Below are 26,233 nucleotides of genomic sequence, written 5' to 3' on the forward strand. Positions count from 1 at the left end.
TGGAAAAAAAGATGTTACCAATATTTCTCTGTCAGATCTGTGTGCCACACAATATTTTTTTTTCCTTTTTTCAGAAGGCATCAAAATAAGAATTGGTGTTAAATTTATTTTAAATCTTTTTTTTTTTTTATGTAACTGCAAACATTTTTTTTTGTTGTATTTGTATATAAAACTTTTTGGGGGTCATGTTCTGTTGGATTAGTCGATTTGAAAACAACAGACATCCTGGTTTCTGTAATAAATTCTTTGTTTCCAGCTCCCAGATAATCTCCAACCTAATAAAGTTTTGTATGTTTCATGTCGTGTTTGTTTCTGCTCCTCAACTTACTCCGTAGTTCACTTTTTACAAGGCCCTTTTTTCATCTCTGTCAACTCAATTGACAACATGCCATCACTAGGCACTTTAGAAAGGCTATCAGATCACACAGATGGGTAAAATCTAAGAAAAAGCTGATTTTAGAGCTATTGAGTTATCACATTTGATCCACAATGCATGCATGTGGTGACAGTGGAGAGGAAAAACTTCCTTTTACAGGAAGAAACATTGAGCCTGGGGTTTTCTTGAGACAGGCGCTGTGTTCAAAACTGCCACCTGTGTCCTAAAGACCCAGCCCACCTGGACCTTTGAAGGCCGTGGAAATGAGGCTGGAACCACCATTCGCTCAGTATAAGCTATGTCACCTAGCAACCATGAAAGTTGACTCACAACTGACTTCATGATAATCTCTGCACTTTTTTACAGACCTCTAAGACTATCAGAAAGCAGATGCATTTATGCGGAGATTTGATTGTACACAGGTGGATTCTATTTATCATCATCAGTCATTTAGCTTAAGTTTGATGAACTGAAAGTAAAGGAACCGATTCATTTGCATGCCCGTCTTCATTTTTGTATATGTAAAAGAAGTTTTGTAAGTTTGTAAAAACATTTCTTTCCACTTCATGATTGAGTCCCACTTGTTGATTCTCCAAAAAAAAATACTATTTCATATCTTTATGTATGAAGCCTGAAAATGTGGCAAAAGGTGAACAGATCAACGTGGCCAAATACTTTTGCAAGGCAATGTACATCTATCCATTTTCCGTCATGCTAATCCCTGCTGGGGCTGCAAGGGTGCTGCTTTTCTCAAAGGTCAAGAGGCAGGATACACCCTTGACAGGTTGCCAGTCAATGACAGGGCAACGCAGAGACAAACAAGCATTCACACACACACACACACACACACCTAAGGACAATTTAGAGAAGCCAATTAACCTAACAGACATGTCTTTGGACTGTGGGAGGAAGTCGGAGTACCCAGAGAGAACCCACGCATGCTCAGGGAGAACATGCAAACTCCATGCAGGGCAGCAAGAAAGGTTCTGGGTTCGATTCTGAACCCAGAACCTTTCTTGCTGAAATGCAGCAGTGCTACCCACTGCATCACTGTGCAGCCTACTGAACTGTACATCATTAAATAAATTTGTTAATACTGGATTTACATTCACATTGAAGGCTTAGGTGAAGGTAATAATTTTAGATACTCTGAAAGCTCAGCTGAGTCATAACAGTCCAAACACAGTTCAGGTTCCACAGTTACAGTAGATGCTGCCTCATATTCCCACAGAAACCAATTATATTCAGAGGAATGCCAATTATTTTATTTTTAATAGCAACCTTATATCAACCCTATTTAAAAAACCCTATAAATAATTTCTGCTTAGAGAAGGGAGAAAAATGGAAGGTTAAACAGCTCTGTTAAATCATCCTATATGGTTTGTTTTATAGATACTGCTCAAAGTGATCTATTTCCATCTTTTTATTTTGTCATTTTATACGACTTGAAGGTATAGGTATAGTGGAGGATCTTCACAAATTTTTTGAAAGACCCACCCTCTCCACCTTAAAAAAAAAGCACATGCACAACCCTATACCTGCTCCAGAGAGGAAACGCCTATTAAATGCGTGCGAGAGCGTGCACAAGCCCATTTCTCCTCCTGCACGCTCTGTTTAAAAGTTGCTGTTTGCATTGCTAATACAAACTTACTTTCCAAAATAAGATTTGCACATTTCCCACTATGTTAGTCTCACCACCGGTAATTGAAAATGGGGACGAGAACGTAGGATGGCCTTAAGTAAACATATAACCAGAATGATTGACAATTAGGAGGACCACTTATTTTGATGATCCACCTTGAAAAAAAAAAAAAAAACATTCTCCTCTATAACTTTAACCAAAAAGTAAATTTTTATTGCAAAAATAAAATGTGTTGTCTGGTCTCCCCAGTCTTCCTACAAGTTTTTCCTTTCACCATATTTCCCATTACTCTCTGAAATCGAACATTTGCAGCAATGATTTTGTAGCCTGTCCTCTTTGTGAAAGGTGACTATCTTGCAAATACCCTATTGATTGTCTTATGGAATTAAATTTTCTAAGAAATTTAGCAATGGGAAACATGTATCATAAAAGCTGCAGATAAATCACTGTGATGAAATCCACCTCTATGTATTCCTCCTGGTTTGGGAGCAGCTTTGGCCGTAGAGGAGTTGAAGGGTCCGGGTTTTCCTTCTGCATCTGTTACTTCTGTCATTTAAATTCAAATAATGGAGACATAAAAAATCAACTTTCATCAATTTGAAGATTTTTTTAATAACTTTTTCTTTCTGTCCATGAGATAGAACATTAAAAACAACCAACAAACAACAGGTGACATAAATGTCTCCTTAAAGACAGAAAATAAAAATGCGACGATCAGAGATTTCCCCGTCTTGTGGCGACAGGTTGAGATGGCAAAATAAAAGGCGACACAGTTACCAAAGTGCCAAAGCAGACAATTCTTCCCTCCTTGCAAAGTTACACTTTCCCTCTGAAACTGAGTAAGCTTTTTCCACAACCGATTAAACAGCCCACAGAGGAGAAGGAGAACAACAGAGTAAATAAGCAGAGGATAAAATTACCTTTGTACAAAAATAGATCTTTTCCCCAAGTTTTTTTTTTTTCCAAACTAGAACATTTGACTGTCTATGCAACAAACAAAGCAGTGATTGTGTTGTAAGCTCAGCTTTTCCTGAATACACATTTTCAACATACATTTGCTAAGCAACATTTACATTTTGGAGAGTTTAAAGTTGATATTTTTTATTTTTTGCCTCTCCTTATTTTTCGAGGTCACAGAAAACGGCTTAAGCTGGTTTCTTTTAAGTTCAGAGCTGCTGCTGGTGGATCTTTTTTTTTTAATAAAAGTTACAACCCAACCCTCCCCATCCATATTTGTGATAAAAACAGCATTAAACTCCCCTTAATTAGGAAAAGTTTGAAATTTAGATTTTTTTTTTCTCGTTTTCAGTTTTGAAATATTCAATGAGCAGATCTGCTGATATATATTTATAAATATATACACATATACATATTAACAAAATATAGCTTTATGTTATAAAGCATTCGTTTAGGGTTTTATTCTAAGTGGACGATTATTTCCTTATCTTCTCAAGTTGCCATTTTCCTACAGGGACTGTTAGCTTTTGCAAATTTTATGCTTTTTATGGCTTGTTTGCAATCTTCAATAGGGTTAGGGTTATGACAGTCTCATTTCTGACTCAGCCAGAAATGAGAATGTTCATTTTGAATGTTGGGGAAACAAGTGTTTGTTTTCAAATCTCTACAAAAGACAAAGCGTATTCTTCATCAGAGAAACAAATATAGGTATTTCCCAAATATATAAATACTGTAAACAGAGCTCAAGCTGGCAGGTAATACTGTCACCTGGATAGGTTGCAAGAACAGACCACCTTGCTAAAGTTCATTTTAGTAATAAACAACCATGCTGATGGGTTAAATTTAAGTTATTGCTACTTCTCTCGTCTTTAGATGGGGAAAGCTCCTGCTTTTCTGCCTGACGCAGAGCATCCGTGACAATGAGAAAGCTGTGACAAAGTGCCTTCTGTTTGTCTGTTTAAATACTAGAAAACAATTTCAAGTAATGTTGCAGCGCTGCTTTTCTTCCACCAGAGGGAGCTCACAGTACACAAATCATCACACTTCACTATACTTTAGGTAAATCAGGGCATCCAGTATATGTTTCTTTTTTTCTTTTTCAATTACATTTGACATTTCACAGATACATTGTCAACATAAAATATGTCTGGAGATAATTTGGAATATTAAGTAACCAGAAATGCAGAGAACTGATTTAAGCCCCCGCTGCCATTGGTGAACTCTTTTAAAGGTGTTACTGAAAATATATGTTTTTTTTTAAAAAGGCAATGAAAGGCAATAGTTGAAATAATTTCCTTCTATCTTAATTAAAGGCAAAAGGGTCGTCAGTTGTTGCTTTTAAAATCTATGTTTATCTAAGGGTTTAAAAACAGAGCTATGTCCTGGTTTGTTTTAAATTTGATGTGGTTGTTGCCATATTTCATCCCAACGGTTTTAGAATCAATGCTTTATTCCATTTATCTCAAAAGCTGGGACAAAATGGATATTAGCCTAAATAACCAACTGACTCTAGAAACTGAATGCATCATAAAAAAGCACTACGACTAAAGGACTATGTTCCATTTTTCATGAAGTCCTTTTGCTGTATCAGTCTGAGAACAGGTTTCTTAAAAGAAAATAAGCCAAAAACAAATTATTTCTCAGTATTAAAATGGATGACTGATTCAATAATAGAAATCCTTTTAATTTAAGTATTTTAAGCCTGATCTATTTGTCTTTCAGTTATTTTTTCTCAAACTTGGATTATTAGAACTCCAACTATAAAAGGAAAGCACCATTATCTGATTATTTCAATAATAGTTCATCAGCTAATGTTTCCGTTCCCAATCTAGTTTGTATGAAAATGATTGACCCAGAGCAAAAATGACTATCGATATCTGAAAAACAGGGATGCCCGCCTTGCAAACATTTACTCTTGTTAAGCCGCTTTGTGGACAGTCTTTGGAAATGTACACTATGCATAGTTTTGCAGCAGCTGCAGCATTTAGAAAGAAAAGCAGAAAAGGGCGAAAACACTCACACAAAAAAAACTAAACAAAAACAGACACGAAACACGTTTACACAAAATTATTTTTAACATTTCAGTTCAAATTAAATGTCACTTGGTTTGTCCAGAGAAGTTCACAGAGTGAATGTGTGTGTTCTTTTTAGGAGAAGTACTGAGGCGTTCTGGAACGGGAGAGTGCCAAACTGCACCGCAGAGGTCGATCACATCAACATCCGCTCTCCATTTAGAAACCCAACGACACCGTCATCAGGTTAAGTGCCAAGTAACAAACAAAGAATGGCTCTGCCACAACAAACAAGCGCTTCTCCCGTATTCTCCAAAGCCTACATGAGGGTATGGAAACAGAGGTATTTGTGCATTGCTGAAAATAAGGTCAATACTGTTGTAGCTTTCAGTACAGGTAGATATGAGGTGTTTATAAAAATAAAAAAAATAAAAAAAAGACGCTTACTGCAATGAGCAGAGGGGTTTCGGAGCATGGAGCTGTCACTGCTTGGCAGAAATTTGCATGAAATGTAAAGAGACTTCAGAGATTATGTGGGACTCTGTTTAGGCAAATAAATGCCTGCAAAAAATTGCGATGAGTTGGCCCTGCACCTGCTGGAGGCCTTCTGGAGCATCCAGTGATGCTCATGTCTGATAAAGCTAATTTACAACAGTTTATGGGCACAGAGTTCAACAGATTGTACGGAGCAGGTTCTTCCAACTCTTTTTAACAACAGGAAAGGGTGATTTGTTGACTGCTAAGACATCCTTCCCTAACGCTGCACAGTGCTGGTACAGTAAGACATGGTCGGGTCTGTTGGAATTGGCCAGAGACCTGAGGTTTGGGAGTTCTCGCACGCTTGTTAAGCCACTTCTGAGTTCTACGCCGGCAAGATCACTCTTCCAATTAAAAAAACAACAACAAAACACCTAGTGCAAGAGCTGACGTGTTCAGTCAGATTGAATAGACAAGTTTCTTTGCTTGATGTGTTGTTGCCCCACCCCCAAAAAAACTAAACAAAACAAAAAACTCTCCAGTCTTGAAAAGCAATAAAAGGCTCAAATCCAAGATTAAACATCCCAGGAGTTCCATAGAATCTGGAGTTGTGATAATCAGCTTGGGTTCTGTGGCCGTTAAAAGATCGATCGGGGAGGGTGTGGGGGGCATGACAAGCAGAGCCGAAGACCATGGCTCAGTATGTTTGCGTTCTCGTCTTCGTTTTAGTCCAATCTCGTCACACACTGCTTTTTTTTTTCTTTATATATATATATAGATATTTTTCTTATTTATATATTTTACAAGGTATAAAACGGACCCAGAACCATGAAGGATTCCTCATTTTCAGAGGTGGTCAACAGAAAATATGGATGGAGGGACTAAAGGAAGAATGGAGAAATCTGTTTCTGTTAAAACTGTCTTTTTTGGAGAGATGCTCCTAATCCAAGTCAGCTGGGGTGTTGAATGTCGGGGGTCTTGAGTGTGGGGCGAGGTTCAAGAGATTGAGGACCAGGAGTGCTCACTCCCATTATGTCATTTGATGAGGGGCTTCTAGCATCTCCATGAGGAAGGTATCAATGGGTGTGTCGCCGATGAGCTTGAAGAAGAAAAGGTGCTCCAAACACTTGAGCCCGATGGAGCGCAGCGCTGGTAACCGTAGCAACAGCTTGGCAAACCTGTTATGACCCAACGCAGAATAAAAAGAAAACATGTTAATGGCTTGGAAACACAGTGAAAATGTGTTCTTAGTTTAGTACCACAGGGTTCCATTCTAGGATCTGTGCTTTTTTCCTACACACATGTTCCGCCTGAGTTCCATCTTTAGGAGATTTGATATCTGTTCTCCATGCATGATGATATCTAGATTCTATCATCCAAGAAAAAATGTTTACTTGTGTAAACATTTATGACTTCTTATCTCTTCCGAGTCTCTAGACTTGAATATAAGCCTAATTGAGGATGAAAGCCTCACAGAGACTCCCTTGCAATGTAAAACTGGGTGGATTGGCATGGAAAAAAAGAAAACATTGCAAATTGATGGACAAAATGATTTGGCACCCCTGGATGTTTCAGGCTCGTCTGCTCCTGATGAGCTCCATTCTGCCCTCAAGTGAAGCTACATATATATTTTGGCATCTTGTTTAGACCCTAAATTATATGGCTTGTAGAAACATCGACAATTTTAATCCTGCATTGTCAAGTTGATATAATAACTTCTTATCAAATCTGTGTATAGGTTTTAGAAATGTACAATATATGTTTAATTCTAAGTTATTTTTACCCTTCAGATGTACAGTTACAAAAGGTCCAGAGTGTCACACTGCTATAATTTTAACTTCATTCATCTTAATGGAGGTCAGACCTTTTAAATATTTCAGACACTATTTTAGAAAAAATCTTATATTTAATGTTAAATTAATTTCATAAAACTGTCTTTATAAAACTGTATCTTCCAGGCAAGGTAAAAACTTTCTTTCCTAATGTTTTTGAGTAGATACATATTTTTTTAATTGCTATTATAGCAAGGAAATTAAAACATGTAACAACAGAGTTGGCTGAGCTTATAGGTTTCCTAATGCTACTGGTTCATGTTATGTACAGGATTGTTAATAGGTTCAATATCGCTGTCCCATCTGATAACACTCTAAGTTTGACTCTGAAAATGCATCAAACTTGTATCTTCTGTTGTTTTTTTTCTAATAATCAAATGAGATATAAAATAGCAATAGGTTTATATTTGTAACTTTGTAATTTTAACCCCAATACAGAGTAAATGAACACAGATGATGGTAGATAAGCACACTGCTGTATAAAGACTTGATGAAAGGCAAATTATGGTGACAATATTTCTCCTGTGGCATCTTCACTGGGTTTAATCTCACCTGCCTGGCTGTTCGGGGTATTTCTGTTTGCAGTAAGCCTCTAAAGAAGCGTAGACTTTCTCTCTCAAAGCCTCCACCTCAACCGGGTTGGACAAACCTTTGGAGTCTGTAGACACAGAAGAAATAACCTGGGTTAGAGCAGGTTTAACTGCTTTCCTTACATCTTATCAATGAGGGAACAATAATAACATTATTTTTAATTAAATAATTAAATAAAATATTTTAAACTCAAAACTTCAACATACATTTTTCATAAATATTTCTAATGTTGTTTCTACTTGTATTTAAATTAATACATGAAGTCATTTGACATTTAATCCATTGAATCAAGGCACCTTTAGCCTTCTATAACATTTCTTGTGTTTCTTAAACTAAAGTTTTCACACATGCCTCAAAGGGCCTCAAACACAATAAACAAAGATAGAACTCAGAATTAGCTAATCAGCAAATAAATGCACTTTTTAATCATCTGTTTATTTATTTTATATTTTTTTCAAAGAATCCTTCTTTTCCTGGAAAGTTAGACTGTGACATCTAAAGGACATTGTAACTCTCCAAGCTCAGTTCAAACATGTGTGGCCCCTTTTGGGTCTGTCCAATTAAGGCTTTGCTAATTTAGGCTCAACAGAAGGACTGTGGTTTGCAAAACAAACATGTCATTGATGAACATTTCTGCTGGACAAAGAGCTGCATTTCAATAAAGCCTGAACTAGTTTGCTCGGTGTGGGAAAGGAATGACTGCAGGCCCCTTTTTGCACCCCCCTGCTCCCTCAGATAAACCAGACTTACAAACCGCTAATTAACAGGAATCAGGCAGTAAAGAAAACCAGGAACAAGATGTTGAGCACAAGACGATCAGATTGTCTGGGGTGCGTAGACCCAATGTGGCCCCTGAGGGGCCGAGGAAGGATCTTGGGTCACATTCATGGGCAGCTTTGATAAACATGGATGAAATTTACTCTGATAAGGTTTAAACAGATCAGTGAGTCATGCCTCTGTAATAAGCTGAGCCTCATATCAGGAGCCTTTTCTATTTTTAGTAAAAAAACTTTTTGCAGAATATAAGCAAAAATATAAAACCCTTGCTTGATGGATTGATTGATGGTAGGATGTTCAAACTGATGGCTAAATGGATGAGTGACTGCATAAATAAATGGAAGGGTGCACTGATGGATGGATGAGTAGAAACATTAACAGACTGACAGATGGAGAAATTCGTAGTAAGAACATCCAGCTGTCTTTACAAAGTTTTTCTTTGTGGGAAATGCCCTTTCTTTGTGTAAATACCTGACTTAAAACCAACTCTGACCACTAAACCTTGAAGTCCCTACATAAACAATGACATCTGAGTCAAGACATAAACTGCTTTGTATCTGTAACAGGAGAAACAGCATCAGAAATCCTATCTGATGGCTGTTTTAACACAGAATATGATTTTGAGGACAAAAATGAAATCTTGCAAACATAACGATCCGAATCGAAATTGTCATAAAAAGTTTGTAGAAAAGTTGATAAAAAGAGGATGGGAAAAAAATGCTTTCAAAAGATAAGGAAAGATGCATTGTCTTTCAGCTGATTGTCCTACCCAGTAGATTAGAAAGTAAAACGTTTGAAATGAAAAAAAGCATAAAAAACCCACAGATTTTTAGAAGCAAAATACTGAGAAAAAATACAGTAGCAAGATTGTTGGACAGCACTCCTTATATGGCTAAATATAGAGCTTCTGTGCCCTGTTATTACCCTCTTTAAAACCATAACTGGTTTTCTAGGCTCTTCATTTGAAACCCTCACTTTACAGTTGTTTTAAAGCCGCTCTTGAAAGTGAAAGCTTGCTTGTACATGACTGTTACCTGGGTTGAAAAGGACGATGGCTCGAAGGCACCCCAGCTCAGTCTTATCCATCTGCATGTCTCTCATCTTTGACACCAGCTCTGTGAGCACTCTATACAGAAGAAAAGACGACAAAATAAGACATAAAAGCAAAATCTGTGGCCAGAACTGCAGTCTGCTTTGGCTACTGTTTTATGTCAAATAACCAAATAAGTGCCAGAAAAGTTCACATCACAGGGACCCACTTGACTCTAATTGGTACTTTTTTTTTTCTTTTTTGATGCAAACAGCTCTTCAAGTTAATTTTTCCAAACCAGTATATTAAAAATATGTTTTCAGCCTCCAACAAGTTCACATCTGTGTAAAAATAAACCCGCATGAACACAGTGAGGCACAGTTAGATCAGTGGAAAAGTTTACAACCCTGCAGAGTAATTATATTTAGTGTGTGGTTTTTATACAGGGAGAGCCGCAGAGTAAACACAAGCTGTAATCCAACACCAGCACTCCCACTGTCTGTGTGTGACATCACAGGGTAGGGTTTGCCCCAACCGTTACCCCTCTTTGACACGGTCACACCCTCGCCCTGCCGCCCGTCCTTATTCTCTCCGCTCACTTTTTCTTTCAGGCCTTTAGGATTGCTAAGTCAATTGTGACTCTCGGCTAATTTAATTTGCTCCGAGGAGGAACGACAGAGCCAAAAGGGGAAAACAAGGGACTGAAGTGTGTAAGTTAATCAGACTTAATTTGTATGGGAGAAGAGAGACAAAGGAGTAGATAAGGAAGCATAATCAGTGCTCTGGATCTTAATGTTTGCCACAGTTAATGCAGAGATGGAAAATGTCCCCTGGCTCAACAACTGGCCGGTTGACAGTAGCTGTCTATTTTCTGCTGGCAACGTGTTCACTGATCATTCTCCTGATAAATTATTTCAGATGAATGAAAAAAAAAACACGAGACTTGTCTGAACAAATCAGCAGTTTAAACACACCACATCCATCTTCTGCAGTCAAGCATTGTCTGTCTGCAACACTCAACTGCGTCCAAGTTTTTACCTTCTGATCCGAAATAATACCCTGAGATTACAAAAAAATCGGTGTGCATATTACGGAACAACCCTGGAACCACCAACAATCAGTGCTTGCAGTGAAATGAGATTTAAACTCCTGCAGCATCTGTATCAGGGAGAACACCTTATTTTTAACACAAAACTTTAAGAGTGCAGCTTTAACACAACAAGATTTATTATATAAAAAAGGAACCCACCAGGCTGCATGTAAAAAAAATCCAAACCCTGATGTTTAATCACAAATTAACCTGGATTCATCTAATTTTTTGGACAGTTGAACAGAATTCATTAAGATACAGAGTGACTTAATTACTGCCTGTTCTACTGATGTAAGCAATCGGTTACATAGAACTAGTCTGACAGCATGAAGTAGGCTGGAAAATCTCAACAACCAACAAATCAAACTTCAGTCTCAGGATTTTAACATATATTTTAATAGAAAAATAGTCATTGATACAGATTAGTCTTGTTCGGCTTACAAAGCTATTTCAAAGCGGTGGGATTTTGGGAAAAAGCATTGAGAGCCATTAGCCACAATGGAGAACAGTGGAAAAATGGTGAACATTTCCTAGTGCTGCCAAGCTATCAAGCTATAGTCTAAGAGCGAATCAGCGACTAATAATGGAGGTAGGCCTGAGTGATAAACCAGATTTTTACCATTATCGTAATTTACTACGATACCCAGCGACAATTTTCCCATGTTGGTAAAAGAAATAAAATTTATTCTGCCGTTTTGCCAGTGTGCGCTGGTGGCTCCTTCCCCTTTAAGATACAGCAGTGTGTGTGTAATCACGGGACCCCACCCATCCAGTAAGCAGCGTAAACAAAGAGAATGGCGGATGATGTGCCCGGTGAAACATGCAGAGATGAAGCTGAGCTCGAGTTTTCTGAGTTGACCACGCGGCCAACAGGTTTTTAGTGAGAGTGTGTGGCTTTAAACGATTCATATTGTTCTCACTGTGTGCTTGTTTTGGTGGTTCGAAAATTACGCCATAGATGTTGAGCAAAAGAACATGAAATGCAAAGTTTGTCTGAAAACTGTTGAGACTACCCAAAGTAACACATCCAACCTCAACCACCTACAGCAAAGCCACGCTGTTGAGTTCAAAGATGTGCGAAAGGCTCCATTACCTTTGATCAAAAAATTTTCACAAGAGAGGAAACAGTTTTCTCCTGGTCAATTGTTAACATTCTAGAATCTTTTAACATGAAAGTAATAGATAGAGGAGCTAGTGCATTTATCATACATTTGTCGTTATTGAGGTAAAACTGTCTCGTTTATCCAAATTTTATTGGTTTGAGGTCATATCGCCCAGCCCTGCCTGAAGGTAGAAAAACCAACATCTAAAAAACTGTTGGCTTCATCTGCCCCCAGTTTATGCATTGGGCATGTTACACAGTATTTAAGAAACTAAACTGCTGATATTCAGTCACATTGGTGACAGGCTTTTTTTCTGCTTCAGGGTCTGAATGTCCAGCATGACAACATAAGGATTTTGTTCTTTACATAAAATCCTGAGAGAATTTATGTGTGACTATCAATAAAAAAACGGGTTATGAATAGAAAAATTCAATGGAAAATATTGCCATGATTTATACTTAACTGAAAAATTTAACATTTCAGAGTGGTCCATTCATGTAGTAGGTGAACTTGGTTTGATCATTGCTGCATTTTATGAAATGGAAATGTTCATTTTACTGCTAAGCTGCTGCTCATTCACTGTTTTAAAGTTGTACAAAATGAAATTTAATTTTGTATACACTATGTGAATACAAAATAAAAATAAAAGTTGTCTAACTATGCGATCCTATGTTACTACTGAACAGTATTAACATTATTATGCAGTTTCATTTTACAGTTAAAATGTAAAAAACACCATCAAAGGTCAGCCTCAATTTTTAAAAGGTTTGTTCAACTATATTTTTTAATGTAAAACAAAACAACTGAATATCATCTGCATAGCAGTAACAAATAAAGAAGGTAGGGCCAACAACACAACCCTGTGGAACGCCAATGGTTTTAAATGAATTCAGGTGTTGATCTGAGGTTCATTTTGAGAACAGAAAATCTTAAATGAGAAGAAAAACAATCTTAAGATTAACCGGATATATCTGGCTATCATTTTAATATTCAGATTAACACTAAATGATCTTTAGTGTCAAAGGCTAAGCTTTAAGTCTGGGGTCACGAAGGCTGCAGGTTCCTCTACATTTATGCAATTCAGAGAGAAAGGAGCGCTGACTCAGTAGAGTGGTTTCTCTTGTAAGCAGAAATTCTCCAAATGGTAAAGTCATTGAGCAAATTTAAGAGCTCTGCATCTCTGAGATTAAACATAAACATATATTCTCCTAAGAGCTGATGACTGTAAAATGTTTTTAGGCCAAGGAATATTTTAAAACTGAATTTGTGTTGGAGCGCTTCCTGGATTTAAAAACAAGAAGTTGAAATAACAGTACTAATAGTAAAAGGTACTATTTCATAATGCCTTTATCTTTCAGATTCGGTCATGTTACAAAGAACAGAAGATATTCTCCTGTGGTCTAGATTTGTAACCCAAATACAAAACTGCAGAAAAGCCTTTAAAAATGTAAAATATGGGTTTTTATCTAGATTCATAAAAATTTGTTTTAAAATTAAGATAAGTACGCACCAAAGCCTAAACCAACCTGCACTTTTGAGATGAAGATATCTTTTATTCACTCAAGTATCTAAACATTCCACCTTTGCAGCACTGAGGGATTTTTGATGCCAGTTGAAAGCTCACGTTATCATCAGGATGATCTCGCCAACTTAGCTCTCTCATAAACTTCTCCAAATTCCTCTTGGCAGAAACATTCAAGATTACTCAGACTGATATAGTGACGTCTGTCAGCAGCCTGATATGCTTTTTTTTATTGCAGTGTCACTCAAGGAATATTACGCGGTTTACTTTAAGCTCTGTTGTATGCAATGCTTCCTTATTTTGAAACGGGAACCCTTGTTTTAGAAGGACCATCCTTTGGAAAGTAGAATTTTTCTGCTTCTCTTACCTGCATCGTTTCCTGATTTAAGGATTTTTTTTTTGTGGTTCATGTGATGTGTTGGTTATGGCATGAAAGGTTCCTTCTATTAGAGATAATCACTTAATTTTTGGCTAACAGACAGTTATGGAATTATTATAGGATCAAAATAACTTTTATTGTCCCTCAGTAGGGAAACCCAAGTTTTCAGCTGCAATGTGACCTATATTTAACAAGTATAAAAAATATTCAAATAAGAATAGGAGATTTTAAAATGAAAATGTGCAAAATAAGAACATTTTCTGTTCATTCATTAGTTATCAAGATCAAAGTAAAGAAGAAAAAGTGTAAAACTGAGACAGTAGATTTTAAGAAATGAACTAATTGCTGAATTATGGTATTTAAACAAGCTTCATAAATGATTAAGATGAAAACATCTCTAAATATTCTAAGATGAATCACTGCAAGGCTGCAATATATTTATTTTGTTATTTTTAACCAGTTTCTATGAGTTTTGCTCAAGTTGTGAGGCAGTGGAAGACATGTCATGGTCTGATTATCTGCTGGCACACAATGTCAATAACCGCCACCAGGGCGGTTCCTACACTCTCCTAACTCGGCTGTGACTCGACTTTACATGGATTTTATTTATTTATTTTATTTTTGACATTTTTTGAGGTAGCTCAGGGTTCTCCCTGAAAACTCTGATGCTCCCTGGTGTTAATATTTAATACGGTGGAGTTGATCAATAATTCCTGTGCTGCCTCACTCTGTGATTTCCATTGGATGTAATGTCTTTATTGAAAGAATAAGGAATGGCATACGCTGTCAGAAAATGAAACTACTCAAACATACCCATTAAAGGCTATAACTTCACTTGCCTTGTATGAGCAGTAAGAAAAAAACAACAACTTCAAGTAAAATTTGCTGTGACTTTTTCTTCTGGAAAAACATAATTCATCTCAATAGGAGCTAACACAAAAATATCAGCTATTTTACTTCATTAAACACCCATTTTAAGTTTTAATCTGACTATATTCTTATCTCTTACAAAAAATTACAAAATGCAATTTCTTAGTAAATCCTATCCGACTATCAAAAAGGAGCCTGAGCAGTCGGCTTCCTGAATAGTACATCCACCAGGCAGAGAACAGGACATGTGATCAATAGTCAGGCAGAGATCTTTAGGCATGAGTTGCTGCATCAGTGCATTGAGGCATGGAGGAAATCATCTTAAGGCATTGCTGAGGTGGTAAAGGAAGCTCAGGCTCTGCTGACTTTTTTGGACTTTTTAAACAAATTAAATGTACGTTTTAACGTGGGCTTTGGATCCAATTTGTCCTTTTAAGCCCAGGTATACTACTACTGACTTTTCAGGAGTGGATTAACAAAAATAACTCAATGTTTATAGCACAGGACACAAGACTGCAAACACTGGTGGGAGGGGTGACTGTGTAGACCGTATCCTCGGATCTCAGTATTAAGACATTTCTTTTCTGTATTTGAGTAATATAATATATATATATATATATATATATATATATATATATATATATATATATACATATATAATTTTTTTAGTTTTTACAGCACTAGTTGCTCGTTTTTTTTTTTTTTTTTTAACGGTAGTTTGACAGGAAAGGGGGTATGAGAGAAGGGGAGAAAAAGGCGGCAAAGGACCACAGGTAGGATTTGAACCCGGGTTGGCTGCGTCAAGGACTAAGGCCTCCATACATGGGTCATGCATGCTAACCACTGCACCACAAAGTATGCTTTGATAACATCTGCTTGATAATTTACACTTTAAATATTCAGTTTTTAACCTGAATTACCAAAATTCAATTCACTTTAATTAGTTCATTCATTAGGGTGTGCTTTTAGATTTAAGATTCAGGGCTTAAATCTCCCTCACACTTTTGTCCTTTCTCCTATCATGCAACTTTCCATTGACTTCCATACAGCAACCAGCTGGCAGTTCTAGCAGAGACCTTTTGTGACTCGCCTTCCTTATGGAGGATGTAAATAACTGCTTTACACCGTACATCTATGATTGTGTAGGCCGTAGCGCAACATTTCAGTATCAGAAGTATTTTCTTTTGGTGTTGTGCAATATTGTAAATTATTACCGGTATTATAAATTAGGAAAAAAAAATATTATCTTTGACCAAAAATTCTCAACATTAAAACCTGAAATATGTTCCTTTGAGTTGTGTCTCTATGACTTTTACCTTTCCACTTTTCTTTGTGTAATCATACAATTACAATCTATTTTCTATAGATCTAAGAGCAGAAAAATCCCAAGACACGTTCATGTAAGTTGGATTTTTTAGAAATTATTTTCACACTTTGAAAAGTTTAGCAAAATTTAATAAAGACCTGTCAAAGATGGCTCCCACTCCAGCACTGTGGGCGCTGTTGCGATGCACGTGCAGCCCTGTCGCCAACAGAATCCCATCCTTTACTGCGATGGAACGGTGTGAAAATGATGCAATGAGGAGTTCATTCCAACCTGAGACAGAGATGGGGAGAGGGAGATCAAGGCAGAGAATGGTTTAAGTAAATCAGGAAAAAGAAAAAAGGTAAGTCCAAGTACAAAAGTTCATACAGCGTTCAAGAGACAAAATTAAAACGACAACAAAGGCAAAATTCTGATGAATCAATTACAACCGCACCGCAAAAGCCCTGCAGCTCTCCCAAGCACAAGCACCAGGTTATCGCTGAGACACTGGAATCAGGCTTTCTAAGAAGACAAGCGTGTAAACGGGATGAACCGTGCCTGCCATCGCAATAAAGACAACAGGCTTGATGTGCCAAGGCAGGGGGCCTGACATGGAGGAATCGGCAAAGACACAAGACGCAGTGGGTGAGCGACAGGGTTCCTTTAACTCTTCTGCCTGGCAACAGCTTGCCTCTACTCCCTAAAGTTGAATTTGACCATGAGATGAGCTGTGATGCTTTTATCTGTGATACAGCAGAACTAAAGCGGTTATTTATAGAAAACCTGGGAGAGGAGAAGAGACGAGCTCTGCAGAATACTATCTCTCCACTTTGGTGAAGTCTCTGCATCATTTTATGTGGAAAGGCTGAGGAGGAATTATGAGAGACGGGATTTTTTTTCTCCATTCGTTATTTTAGAGATGGACGGATAATAAAATGGTGTAATTTGGAGCGACAGGCAGAGAATGAAAGCAATGTGCTGCTGTCCTGCTTGTGATGCTGATGATTATAGCAGAGGTGACAGATGATAGCAGCTAGCTTGTCTTTTTCACAAGTAGAAGAAGCAGCTGGAGGCATCTCATTTAAGGTCAGTTTTAAACAACTTTTAGCCTGCATGCCTAGAAAGTCATCGTTAGCGCTGGCAATTGTATACTTCTGTATTCAGAGGACTTCTTTTATGAGCTGAAACTATGTTTTCCCCTGTTTTTTCCCTTTTCCTATTAAATTAGTCCATATGCATCAAACCTGTGTGAGTGTGAATTTCATTGCTTTGTACTTGACAATGTAATGACAATAAAGTTGAATTCTAATTCTAAGAAATTCAACTTTTTTTTTACAGAAAAAAATTAATCCATCCATCATCTCATATCGTTTTGTAAGGTTGGCAGGTAACAGAGGGAAACAGAGACAACACACACATCTCACCTGTTTCTCCTGCAGTTTAGTTCAGTTTATTAAAGTAGAATCCACACCCAGCAAAGCCTGCTTTCTAAGAACTCTCCCTACACGTTTCCTTTTTGAACTCCTGAACTTGTGCTGACATACCTGCTCGTAGCAGGATGACCTGGTCGTCCAGCGGCAGCTCCGAGAAGTGGGGAATCCTCTTGGCCCACTCCACCAGTGTGAAGAGTTGTTTGTCCGCTGCCTGACAGATATTTGTCACTGGGTCGTTGGGCTGCGGGGAAACACACACAGACACACAAAAAGGAGCACACAGGCTCAATGAATAAGTGTCTTTTTCGTTGTTTTCAGTATGCGAGTGTGTTTTGGCCCAGAGCCTGATCCCAGGATACCTGGGAGCAACCAATCATTGTGCTTTCACAGACATAATGACGGCAACATCAGTGCTAAGCTGGGGGTGATAGCCTGTCAAAAGGAAGGCGAGCAGGAAGACAAAACAAACAGTGATTCTGTCCCAGCTTGTGGAGGAAATACCTGCAGAGAGCTGCCGGTGAAAAAACAACAAAAAAAAAACAACTTTTGCTGAGCGTGCTAAATCTTCGGGGAGCTTTTAGCTAACACACTCTTGGAGAACTGGAGAAACTCAAGAGGGGCTTTTAGAAGTGTGACTGACACTTTACTACTAAACAAGTGCAAAGGAACTTTATTGCCAACCAAAATGGAACTGTAAAATATGCAACCTGCAGTATGTGCATAACTCCTATTTACTTCCAGTAATTCAGCAGGCCTTGTGGCTAAATTAGATTTTAAAGTACTCTGTTGTCTTATTGTGCATAGAAAAAAATAAATAAATTCGGAAGCATTGCCTATTTTTGTTTTTCCTAGGGATTTATAGGCTTAGAAGATTAACTGGAAAGAAATCATTAATGTGTGTTTAATGATAAAACCTAGCTTTGCACAGGATTGTGTTTTTTATTAGATCTCTTACTTGATTGTCTTTTCAGTGCCAAAAAAAAAGGGACGATGAAAGCTTTTTTCCTTCAGAAAAACTGTGCAGATGAATCTGAACAAAAGCTAGAATAATTTACTGAATTGACTTTATTGGGTTACTACAGGACCTGAGGAGATGTGGTCTTTAAAGCGGAAAAAAAGAATAATTTTACTGATTTTATATAACAGAAGGTTTTTTTTTTTACTTTCTCATCATTTTATGTGAGAAAATGTAAAATCTGCAGAACTGCTCCTTGATCAAATGTTAGGCATCTTGAAGTTCATTGCAAATAATTTTCCTAAAGATATTAAACATCTTTTTGCTGTCTGTTGTTTCTGAAGTCTTCAATGAGGCAGTGGATCCTAAACTTTTCTTGCCCGGCTCCCTTTGTCGGATTGGGGTTTCTGCAACTTCCAAATTAACTTCCTGACCAACTTTTTAAATAGCTGAACAAAGAAAAGTGAAATGTACTAAATTAAACATTGCAATAAAATAAACTAACATTTCCTTTAATTTACCAAAGTACCAATAGTAGTAATTATTTTAAGTAGCTTATTTTACTGTGTGACAGAATTGAACACCACTAAAAATAAATGAAAAAAAAAACCCTCTAAGGAAAAACCTCTCAATTGATTTCTACTAGAACCTGTCTGACATTATCATATAAACAAAAAGATCTCAAACAGCAGCCAATCGTGGACTGATCTAAATAAGATGAACAGATTAGATGTAAAGTGTTGAAATGTATTACAGTAGTCTGTCAGGGCAACCATGCCACTGGTAGCAAAGGTTAACTTTACCAGGAGAAATTGGCCTTAAAAGCATATTGATGACTAATAACCAACCGCTTAGGTGTCTTGGAGAAAACAAAGTAAAACTAATTAAGTCAGTCTGAATATAATTTTTTGTTCTGTATTTTGTTCCCGATTCAAAAAAAAAAAAAAAAAAACTGACTATAAATGAGTTACTCAGAGGAGCACCAGTTTCATGAATACAGGTTTATAATATGATTTTATTTATTTATTTTTTTTCGATTCCTTACTAACTTCCAGGCAACATACTTAAGTTGATTTCTATTTGAGATGGAAATAATAAAATGCCTAAGATTTATATGCTCAGGTTAAAAGATTTAATAAAGTAGTTTTTGTTTTATAATCAGTTATTTTATTTATTGTAATTATTTTTTCACTTTTGGACAATCATAAATACTTTTGACATAGAGGGGTAATCATGGTAAGACAAAATGCCCAAAGGGGTACACAAGTCAAAAAAGGTTTGAAAACATTTCATTTTTCCAATAATCTGAAACAGGGGAATCAAAAATGTTATTTCAGAACACTGTGATTGAACAGCGATGATAAAAGAGGATAAAAGAGGAAACCTGACTCCCAATTCTATTTACAGAGTGACATTCACGAATTAATACATAATACTTCCTGTTAACACTGCTTCTATAACTTTGAAACAGTGTCTATTTCTGACAGATTTCACATTTGAGGGCATGTCACTGCCTAGATAGCAAACTTTTTGTGCTGGAAAGGAACCTACATCTTTGCATTTTTAGGACGCCCTTTAACTGCTCAGTGTCAAGAAAATATTTCCTTTGAAGAATGAGTAGAAAATCCCTCCTGTTTTCACCAAACCAACATCAAATGCATCTTCTCATGAAGTGTGCTTGTGCTTAAGATTCAGAGGTACAGTTTTAGGATCTAAAGGGAATAACCATGGAATACTAATGTAACACATGCATACTGTATGACTACTTCACTAAAATGAAACCCATCCTAAACAATAGTGTCAGTCTTTGACGAGAAGTTTACCATCGTCCCACGAGTCCCAACCCCTGATATGCATATGTGAAAACAGGCACACTTTTTTTTTTGCATGTTATTAAATACAGTAAACATTCTTAAATGCTGTATTCCTGTGTGAACTCACACTTTGCCAAAGAAAGTGAGCAACTTCTCCCCGACTTCCTAAACCAAATCCCACAGATCGATGCTAAAAGCTGAGAAGATCCTGACATCAACTGCAGTTCTCTGGAGAAGATTAGTTCAAGATGAAGGGGAAAACTGGCATCCTCTGTTCTTAATGTGCAGACCAAAGACGACCCAATCCTCTCCTTTATGTTCCTTCCCAAACAGTGGAAGAGTCACAGTGCCTGCAGAGCATTGCAGATGTCTATCTGAAATGTACCAAATATACATAAAACTTATCCCAGAAACAAAGGCTGAACTGTTTTGGAAACTAAAACTTGTCTTTTTTTTTCCCCCTATGGGGCCAAAAAGACAACTGGCGTCTTATGAATATTTTAGCATCTGATCTCCGTGGGAAACGATGGACGGCACAGCTCGGAGCAAGAGTTTTGGGAGTTGCGTTTCCTCGCAGAAACACAAACAGATTGAGCTAATTTCTTCCAAAGGGCAGGCTGGCTAACAAACAAAGCAAAAAAAAAAAAAGGGAAGGGGGGGGGGGGGGGGGGGGGGGGTAGATATGTGCCACCATCAGGCTGGGGCCCAAGTCTTCTCTGCCTCATCATAAGAAGTCCCTGGAATGTCGTTAAACACTATGGGTCTCATCAATGTTGTATGAATATCTTAGCCATGTTTACACTGACCTCGTTTCTCTGTTTCCGTCGTAGGAGATGTCAGAGAAGAAGAGTTTGCACTTTGCTGAGACAATTAACAAGCCAAGCATTACTGTACCTACTGCTCAGGTCATGAGGCAACATTTGGGGTGCTATCAGACTACATTGAAAGAATGTGCATTGAGCTATGCCTCAATCACTGCAATGAAACATTAGAAATCCAACCTGCAAAAAACAATAAATCAAGAAGAAATCTGTGTAAAAGATATTTAAGCCGTGATCACACGCTAGGCTTTCTTTGTTCCAAGCAAAATCAGAGGATTTATAGCACATGTGCACCATCATCCCCAGTACTTAGAGAATTGCCAAGCTTGCATACTGTCCTATGAAATTTTCATCACTTGCGGAGGGGAGGAGAAAGATTTGCCTTTCAATTTTTCATTATTTCACTTAAACCAGATTGCACCACCGTGACAACAGAGAAAATTAAGCAGAAATGAAGATCAGGAGGGAAAAATATGTCTCCAGTGTTTCATTATAAATACATATATATATTTTTCCTCTTTAGTCATTGGTCTCCTGAAAGGTGAGCCGCTAACATCATCTAAAGTTCTAGTGTTTTTTTTTACTTCTATCTAGGTCCTGTCTTCTCTCCATCTTCTCTACCACTGCTGAAGACTTGGCAACAACATAACACGCCCACCAAAGAGTTAGCTCTCCTACACACGAACACTTTGATCAAGATCTTATTTGTGTGGAAAAAAAAAAAAATTATAATAAATGTTAATAAATGTGTATTTTATCCACTGTAGTTTAGCTGCCTTGAAAAAAAAAATATATATATATAAAAAAATCAGAGGTGCAAAAAAAAGATTAGTAAATCATTGCTACATTTTCTACCCCCTTCTTCTGAAGAGGAGATCCCTCCTCTGTGAGTGAAGGCATATTAATAACGCCTGTTTAACTCCTGTTCTAGGTCACCATGAGATAAACACACTTTTATTCAGCTAGATCAGACCTCGGCCATTAGACAGTGGCAGCGGCCTATTCATGGCGCGCACCCATGACCTGGACCCTGTGATTAATTATAGCACGGGGCAACGCACCTCAATGGACACCAGCGGGGGGAGGGGTTGGATGGGGACGTTAGGAAAGAAAGGAAAGTCCTCCTGGATGGGACCATTTGAACGCTGATACACTGCCAAAATGACCGACTATACTTTAGTGAAGGGGTCAGTGCCTCCGAATCAGAGAAACAAAAATCAGACTGTCTTCCTTCCCACATTACTTCTCTGTTGTTAGCAGGATTAGGCTTTGATATTCATATGGTATGATGAAATGTACAGGTTTCATGGTATCGAGCAACTTAACAATATTGACATATTTTGTTTTAAATTACTACATGCAGCTAATTTTGAAGCTGGAATATAAGATTTAGGTTTAATACAATGATAAGGATCCGTGTGAAAAGCCAGGATTTTAACGTAGGGCTGAAACAATTGATCAGATTAATCAATTCTTGAAATAATTTAGTAATCGATCATTAACTGGAGTATAGAGACTCTAAAACATTATTTTAGCTGACAGAGAAAACCACTTAGAGCAGCAATTATGCCAAAATTGTAAAAAGAAATATATAAAAATTGAGCATTTAAGAAAATAAAAACTTTTTCATATGTCAATACGTTTTATACAGAACTAATCATTTGGAAAGGTTTTAGTTCAGCCAATTTTAATTGTGTAAAAAGTCTGCTTTGGGGAACCTTTGGCTATCCGATTATAAATTGAAAAAAATAATTGACAGATTAATCGATTAGGAAAAGAATCGTTAGTTGCAGCCCAAGGCTGAAATAAAATCCAGTCCAAAAAACTGAGATGAAACTAAACTCCAGATTAAGGGTTTTTAAATCACATCAAGGTTTTGAAATAACACAAAGGAGGATAAACACATAAAAAAGATAAACACCAGCTAAATGTAGTTATACTTCCTAGTGAGCAGAATTTAATCTACTTTTAAAATTGTGACAGGAGGAAATTAGTAATACATTTTTTTTTACAATGTATTATTATTCCTATAACGTTTCCACAGTTGATTTGTTTTTTCTGTTTAGGACCAAGGATACATATCCTTATGAAACTCAAACTCAATATTAATCAAATAATCCTACAGTGGTCTGCTTATCGTTAGAAATTATATTCATCTCCTAGATCTGGACAGCTTGTAAATGTTTTCTAAATCCCTTCAGAAGCCTTCTTCTATGGTGCTGGGCAGGCGAGAACGCCGAGGGAGCCAGCTCGACTGAGCCCAGACACACTCAGTGCATTCGTGAGTCTTAGCTGCCAGTCGTTCCCTCTTGAATTTAAACTCCTCCTCTTTCTCCCTTATGTCAACACTCATCTGCTACATTTCCATCTTCCCCCCCAAAAATAGCTCCCATTTACTCTCATAACATCCCTCACATTTCTACCTTTACTTCACAGGACATTTCCCTCCCTTCTGAAGCAGATAATTCCCACAAGCCCTCCCTCTCTCCCCTCCACCTCCTCCCCAGTCCTGGTCCTTTGGTAAGCTGCGGCACGACTCCTCTACTTCCAAAGTTGCAACAGAATTCCAGTAACAGCAGCGGCTTTTGTGGGATCCTTTCAGGAACAGTCTGTCTGTTGCATTATTCATCACTCTTTAGTCTCCTCTGTGTTAAAGTGGGCCCAACTGATACTGGGAGCAGAGAAGGAAACTCGCATCTGAACAAAGAGCGTGAAGAGCTAAAGCAGCGTTCAAAAGCAACTCTCTGCGACACCAAATAAAGAAGAACCGCAACAAAAACATTTGTAGAATATAAAATATTAATTATATACAGGTAACATTCCAGAAAAGGCTATTTTCCTTTAAAGGTTTACTCTCTCTGCACTCAGTTCGAGGCAAACGGAAAAGAAATGAGCTTTGTGGAGTAGGAAAAAATTCATATATTTTACTTAAACTAAAATAGCTTCTAAGAAAAAAATCGAAAATCTTTTTGTCCAGCTATCAACTATATTTTTTAGAATTAAAATGTTAAATTTAAATTTTCTCTTTTTTTATATAAATAATCAGTGATAATCCATACAAGAACTGCTGAACTGGTTGGTTTTCCATATTAACTAAAATTGCAGCATCCCGTTTAATTTATGAAGTTCATATTTAGATGGACATGATAAATTAAATTTTTTATTCGATTGGTTTTCAACTTGTGGTAATGGGAGCAATGGTCGTAGATATGCTAACTTGAGTTTAAACCAGAAAGTATTTTTGACGTGAACTATTCCGAAGATAATTGAAAAGAACATCAACTAACATGAAGCTGAGAAGACAGAATGATCATTGCTTCAGAAAGACACAACTAAGAAAAAAATGGAGGGGAGGCCATTACAATAATCCCCATCATTAGAACGAAAATCGAAATACAGGAAGGTTTACGTTTACTAACTGTCAATTTACTACTGTAGTCAAAATTGGATGTGGAAATAGGATTAAACAGTACTTAGACCTGTAGGATCAAGTTAGAAAATCATTAAAAGTGTTTACTTAAGGATCAGACTAATTAGTTTTAGAAATGCCACCTGATAGCAATGCATGTCTCTATATGTTATTTATTAAAATAATAAAGATGTTTAAAAGGTGAGGTTGTAACATGTATTTAACTATTTAATGTCATGCAAACTACCAGTACAAATAAACTGTTTATTACTGTAGATGTCACAACGTTTAAAGAAATGGCAGCCATCTTGGACTCTGAGGTTGGGATTTGGGAGAAACATCCATCTTTGCCTCCTAAATGTTTAACTGGGGCCTTCTTTTCTTTATTCATCCACATTATGAGTTATGTATTTTTATTTCAAATAAAAGGACAAAGCCCAAGTGCTGTTATCATTGTTAAAATGCCAGTATGCTGATTGTGGAATCCTTTGAAATTAACAGCAACTTTTCTTTTGAGATAAAATATATTTTTTAGAGCTGCTCTAAGGGCAGTCTCTGGAGAAGACTCAAAATAATTTACTGTCCATTCCTTTTACCCTTTATATGCCGTGATATCTGGACATGAACTGAAGGTGATGGGGTAAGGAGGAGGTCTTAGCTTTCTTTTAGAATTTCTTTTCCCCATCTCACATATGCAGAAAAAAATGGTGTGATGGTTGAACCAGCTTAAAACTTTCCACAGAAATAAATAACAGGTAGAAGTCTCTCCTGCAGTTCAAGAACAGGTTGCTCCCCTCTCAATTCAGTCATTGTCAGAGACAGCATTCAAAGTTTCTACCTAACTTACTGGATTTAAAAAAAAATTTTCTCTGTTGAGTGACTTCTCAGTGCAGAGACAGAAAGTGTCAACAGGGGACATAAAAATGCATCTTTCACCTCTGGTGCTGTAAAGTCTAGAAAAGTTGCAAACATTACAATTTAATGTATCAAATATGCTAAAAGTAATAAAAAGTTGATAGATGACCAGACAGTATTTGGAGAACTTCATGTGGAGATATAAAGGATAAACAGTGTTATTCTGTATGTTTAATTACAAACTATATTGTTTCAATTAATTATAAGAGTTGCAGGAATTAATCTCACTCCTGTCTTTGTCTACAGTTCCCTAAAAAAAGGATAGAATTCCTAAAAAAAGCTTAATTATTCCATAATTAATGTTTTCTTTTGTTCTGGTTTTGCACAAAAGTTTTGGTATTCAGCTGGAGGCCCTTGAGCTTCACTCATTGTGCCAACAGAGTCATAAAACACATTAACTGAACAGAAAACTAGAGAACAGCAACTACTTTCAGACGTAGCCCTGATTTATTGGATATAAAGCACAGTTTTAGATTAACAGAATAAAACAGCACTCACCGAGTTAGATGGCATGCCAAGGTTGGTCTCGATGTAGGTCTCGGTTTTGGGCTCCACCGCCTCCTCGGCCTCGAGGATCTTCTCTACGGGCATGTCCTCGTTCGCGCAGCTGGTGGACTCCACCTCGTTCTCGTTCTTGTCCTTGGCACGCTGGCGCTCCTCCTGGACGGCTGCATGTAACAAAACTGATTCCGTTCACTACTGCTGTTAACTGCTGATGTCAGCACATATTTAAACATGCTCTCAGGCAATGTAGGGTAAGGAAAGACTGCTCTTCTTTAATGGCACAGCTAGGGATTACTTTACACCCTCAGCTATCGTAAGAATCCTCAAATGCTGCTTTTAGCAGAACCTTTGCTAGTTAAAGGACTCCATTAACAAATATGATATAATTCACTGTTACATGCAAAACCTAAGTTAGTAT

General features: G+C 37.2%; 1 protein-coding gene across 4 annotated transcripts in view; it reads right to left on the minus strand.

Annotated features, from left to right (window-relative positions):
* Nucleotides 1-5,031: 5,031 nt before the first annotated feature.
* The window catches only part of rxraa (retinoid X receptor, alpha a), a 136,833-nt gene continuing 115,631 nt past the window's right edge, over nt 5,032-26,233 (minus strand). The window contains exons 6-11 of one of the 4 annotated variants that reach the window (XM_038268293.1): nt 25,810-25,994; nt 17,509-17,638; nt 16,123-16,255; nt 9,699-9,790; nt 7,849-7,954; nt 5,032-6,642 (exon numbers count right to left, since the gene is read on the minus strand). In XM_038268293.1, coding sequence (XP_038124221.1) covers nt 6,495-6,642; nt 7,849-7,954; nt 9,699-9,790; nt 16,123-16,255; nt 17,509-17,638; nt 25,810-25,994 — 794 coding nt within the window. In that variant the 3' untranslated portion in view covers nt 5,032-6,494. The remainder of the gene's footprint in view (nt 6,643-7,848; nt 7,955-9,698; nt 9,791-16,122; nt 16,256-17,508; nt 17,639-25,809; nt 25,995-26,233) is intronic. The other 3 variants (XM_038268295.1, XM_038268294.1, XM_038268296.1) reach the window with 3 other exon arrangements.

This window comes from Cyprinodon tularosa, unplaced genomic scaffold (genome assembly GCF_016077235.1).
Source record: "Cyprinodon tularosa strain WSP-4 unplaced genomic scaffold, ASM1607723v1 ctg7, whole genome shotgun sequence".
Lineage (NCBI taxonomy): Eukaryota > Metazoa > Chordata > Actinopteri > Cyprinodontiformes > Cyprinodontidae > Cyprinodon > Cyprinodon tularosa.